Source organism: Bos indicus, chromosome 23, assembly GCF_029378745.1.
Source record: "Bos indicus isolate NIAB-ARS_2022 breed Sahiwal x Tharparkar chromosome 23, NIAB-ARS_B.indTharparkar_mat_pri_1.0, whole genome shotgun sequence".
Classification (NCBI taxonomy): domain Eukaryota; kingdom Metazoa; phylum Chordata; class Mammalia; order Artiodactyla; family Bovidae; genus Bos; species Bos indicus.
Genome location: NC_091782.1, coordinates 31,177,333 through 31,181,657, shown reverse-complemented (window position 1 = coordinate 31,181,657; position 4,325 = coordinate 31,177,333). Strand labels below are relative to the sequence as shown.

Sequence of the window (4,325 nt, the reverse complement as noted above, 5' to 3'; positions counted from 1 at the left end):
GTCCCTGGGATTCTCCAGGCAAGAACACTACCATGGGTTGCCATTTCCTTCTCCAATGCATGAAAGGGAAAAGTGAAAGTGAAGTCGCTCAATCGTGTCTGACTCCAGCGACCCCATGGACTGCAGCTCACCAGGCTCCTCCGTCAATGGGATTTTCTAGGCAAAAGTACTGGAGTGGGGTGCCATTGCCTTCTCCGTTGCATAGTTTATATAACACAATACATACACAATGTCTAAAACTTTCTTTAAATTATTCCAGGAAAAAAGGAATGCTAGATATTTGGCACAATATTGGCAAAATGTTGATGTCAAAGCAGAATGATAGCTACAGGAGGGTTTTACACCACTGTCTGCATTTTTCTGAAAGTTTAAAATTTTCTACATTAAACATTAAAATGAAAAAGTAAAGTGCGTTCAGCTTTAAATATTTTTTAAAAATCAATGTCTTTAGGCACAGCAATCAATCCATAAAGAATGTATCAAGGTAAATTCTGAATATAAACAATACTTTTATAGAAAAAAAAATTGAATACAACTAAAAATTCCCAATGATAAATGTTTATTTATTTGTAATTCTCCAGACCAGACTGTTGGAGTGGGTAGCCTTTCCCTTCTCCAGGGTATCTTCCCAACCCAAGAATCAAACCCAGGTCTCACACACTGCAGGTGGATTCTTTACCAGCTGAGAACACTAATTTAAGAATGAATTACAATATCAAACAACAATGCAAAAACCACAATTACTTTGCACCAAAGATACAGCAGGGCTTCCCCAATGGCCCAGCAGGTAAGGAAACTGCCTGCAATGCAGGAAAGGCAGGGTTGAGCCCTAGGTCAGGTAGACCCCTGGAGGAGGGCATGACAACCCACTCCAGTGTTCTTGCTGGGAAAATCCCATGGACAGAGGAGACTGCTGGGTCCACTGGGGCCTAAAGGGCCAGACATGACTTGAGCAACTGAACACAAATGATACAGCAAGAAGCGAAGATACTTTGGAGAGACAAGTCTCATTCTCCTAGAGAGAAATATGAATTTTGGGAATTCCAAAATTAAAGAAAATATTTTAACAGTATTACTAACTGTGAAGAGTCAGATTTAGAAAGAACAAAAGCAATACTACTTCTTCCTCTTACTTTTTTTTGTTTTCCATAGAACCACAGTAAAAAATTAGTAGAATATTTAAAAGATAATCATCTTTCTGTATGGATCCATGGGATATGACTGGCCCTCATTCAACCTTAACTGTCATTGCCCAATTTCCTACCATTTTATACAAAGTTTTTCCAGGGAAGTCCCCAAGATGAGAAAGTATATCCATCTCTCTGTCCCAGGAAATGAAAGGTAATTTAAGAATTCCTGAGGCTCTTGAAACTGTACTGACTATGGTTCTGAAACTGGGAAAGAAACATAATAAGGAAAGAAAACAGGACCAATGAAAAAAATGGAACTCAAGATAGGAATCCTCCAAGGAGAATTTTCTTCTATTGCAGGTATAGAAAGGTAACTTGTTTATTCTTTCAATAATCCTCCCAAACCCCAGGGACACTCTCTCACAACGTTTGTGTATCTGAAGATCTATGGATCATGAAAGACAGGCAAAATTTTAGAAAAAAAGAGGTTTTGGATGATGAAGATCTTATACTGTAATTCCAATATAAACTATCATGTCAAACACTTTTCTACTCTATTCATTTAAAATTTTTTCTACTATTTACTTTTCAGGAATGTCAACCTGAGATGCCTTCTTAACTGTGGATTTGAACAATCAATCAGGTAGGAGAATGAACCAGGAGACAGGCTGGAGAGTTGCCCATCTCCTCTGTCTTCCTGCCTGTATTAAATTTACATGCCAAGGATTTAGAGCTGAATTCCTATCTTATGATGGATATTGTGTTTGTGGATTATGAAGACTTTTTACTAGCTACATTTTTTTTTTGCCATATCTCTAGATATTTTTCAAAGTAAATATATAGTTGATAAATATTCAAGATGCAGTGAAATAAATATTTAGTACAGAAAGTCTGATTGCTCTTTTTTTTAACTGTTAGGAAAAAGTTTTTTACCCCAAGTGAACTTTTGATGCAGTTTTGTTTTGTAAGTAGAGAACCAGAAGCGGTGCTCGGCATATGTGTATCATAAGCAAGAATGATTAAGTTTAACCATATACAATATATACATGGCTATCAAGGAAAGTTACTCTTAATTCCTTAAAGCCAGCCTTCGATAAACGTGTATTAACATTAAATAATTTCTCAAAATTCTCACTACATTTAAAGGTGATAATCTCATGGGATTTCTAGAAATGTTCCCTACTAAATTCACTTTTTTATTCTAGTCACATCATATCTTTGTCTTCTCCTTTCATGAGTTTCCCAAATATTGAATGATTCCTTTTAACAGCAAGCACTCTAATGTTTACACCTCCATTGAGAGTTCTTTATAGCTCTTATTATTCCCTCACTGTCAATGTTTCTTAGGTTAAAAACCCTTCAAATGATTTTGTACTAAGTCAAGAGACAGTAGTGTGGCTGAGAGCTTAACAATTTACCCTCTGTTAGATCTTACGATGATAAAAGACAGGTCTTTATCAGAAAAGATGGTAGGCTGGCAATTTGCTCTAAATCCATGGAAAAAAGAAAAGATTTTTTCTTGAAAAGATGTATATATATATATATATATATATTTGAAAAGATATGTCAAATAAAAAACAAAGTGTTTGAGTAACAGTCCATAAATGGCATATAATGTTAATAATTAATAATCTAGTGGTCCAAATATTGTAGAATCTGTGCTGCTCAGACTATTTAAAACACCACCGCTCTACCTCAAAATATTATTGTCTAGATGGGAAAATCCTCAGCTGCGGGAAACTGGTTCCCATCAGAGATAGCATTCCATATGTTATTTTTTCTTTTCTTTCAAGTGATGCTGAATCAAACCTCAGTCACTGAATTTCTCCTCCTGGGAGTGACAGACATCCAAGTACTGCAGCCTGTCCTCTTTGTGGTTTTCCTTGCAACTTACATTGTCAGCTTGGCTGGAAATGGAGCTATCCTGATGGTTGTCATCTCTGATTCAAGACTGCATTCTCCTACGTACTTTTTCCTGGGAAACCTGTCATGTCTGGATATCTGCTACTCCACAGTGACTCTGCCAAAGATGCTGGGGAACTTCCTGTCTACCCACAAAACAATTTCTTTCTTAGGATGCATAAGCCAGCTTCATTTCTTCCACTTCCTGGGCAGCACAGAGTCCATGTTGCTGGCTGTAATGGGCTTTGACCGCTTTGTAGCTATCTGCAAACCACTTCATTATACTCTTATCATGAATCATCAAGTCTGTATCCAAATGGCTGTCACTGTCTGGATCATTGGTTTTTTCCATGCCCTGCTGCACTCAGTAATGACCTCTCACTTAAACTTCTGTGGTTCCAACCATATCCATCACTTCTTCTGTGATGTTAAGCCGTTGCTGGAGTTGGCCTGTGGGACCGTTAAGCTCAATGTGTGGCTGCTCAATACTGTCACAGGCACCATTGCCATGGGCTCATTCTTTCTAACATTCCTGTCCTATTTCTATATTATTATCTATCTTTTCTTCAAGACCCATTCTTGCAGCATGCTTCATAAAGCACTGTCTACTTGTGCCTCCCACTCCTTGGTAGTTGTTCTTTTCTTCGTCCCTGGTGTTTTTGTTTACATTCATCCAGCCTCAAGTAGCTCCGTGGATCAGGATCAGATCATTGCCATTATGTACAGTGTGGTCACTCCTGTGCTAAATCCGCTGATCTATACTTTGAGGAACAAGGAAGTAAAAGGAGCCTTGAGGAGGGTGATGTGAAGGAGGCTCTGACTTGAAGATATCTGAAGAACTCTTCGGAGGCATAAATAAATAGGTAATGAGAAATTGGAGACCCTACTAGGTTCCTCCATCCACGGGATTTTCCAGGCAAAAGTACTGGACTGGGGTGCCATTGCCTTCTCCATAGCAAATTTATACTGCTTCTCAAATTGTTTACTCTTTGTAAAACAGAGTGCGTGTGTGCTAAGTTGCTTCAGTTGTGTCTGACTCTTTGCGACCCTTGGACTGTACCTTATTAGGCTCCTTTGTCCATGGGATTCTCCAAGCAAGAATACTGGAGTGGGTTGCCATTTCCTCCTTCACGGGGTCTTCCAGATTCAGGGACTGAACTCACATCTCTTATGTCTCCTGCATTAGCAGGTGGTTCTTTACCACTAGTCCTACCTGAGAAGCCTATGAAACAGAAGGAATAGTATAAAGAAAAAATAAATGAAAAAGCCCAGTAAGTTGTGTTAATCAGTGCA

At 38.4% G+C, this 4,325-nt stretch overlaps 1 protein-coding gene across 1 annotated transcript; it reads left to right on the top strand.

Moving 5' to 3' along the window:
• The first annotated feature begins 2,925 nt into the window (after nucleotides 1-2,925).
• On the top strand, nucleotides 2,926-3,840 carry LOC109576961 (olfactory receptor 12D1-like). The gene has a single exon (XM_019985619.2). It carries the CDS (start codon nucleotides 2,926-2,928, stop codon nucleotides 3,838-3,840), a length of 915 nt encoding a protein of 304 aa, XP_019841178.2.
• Nucleotides 3,841-4,325: the final 485 nt, after the last annotated feature.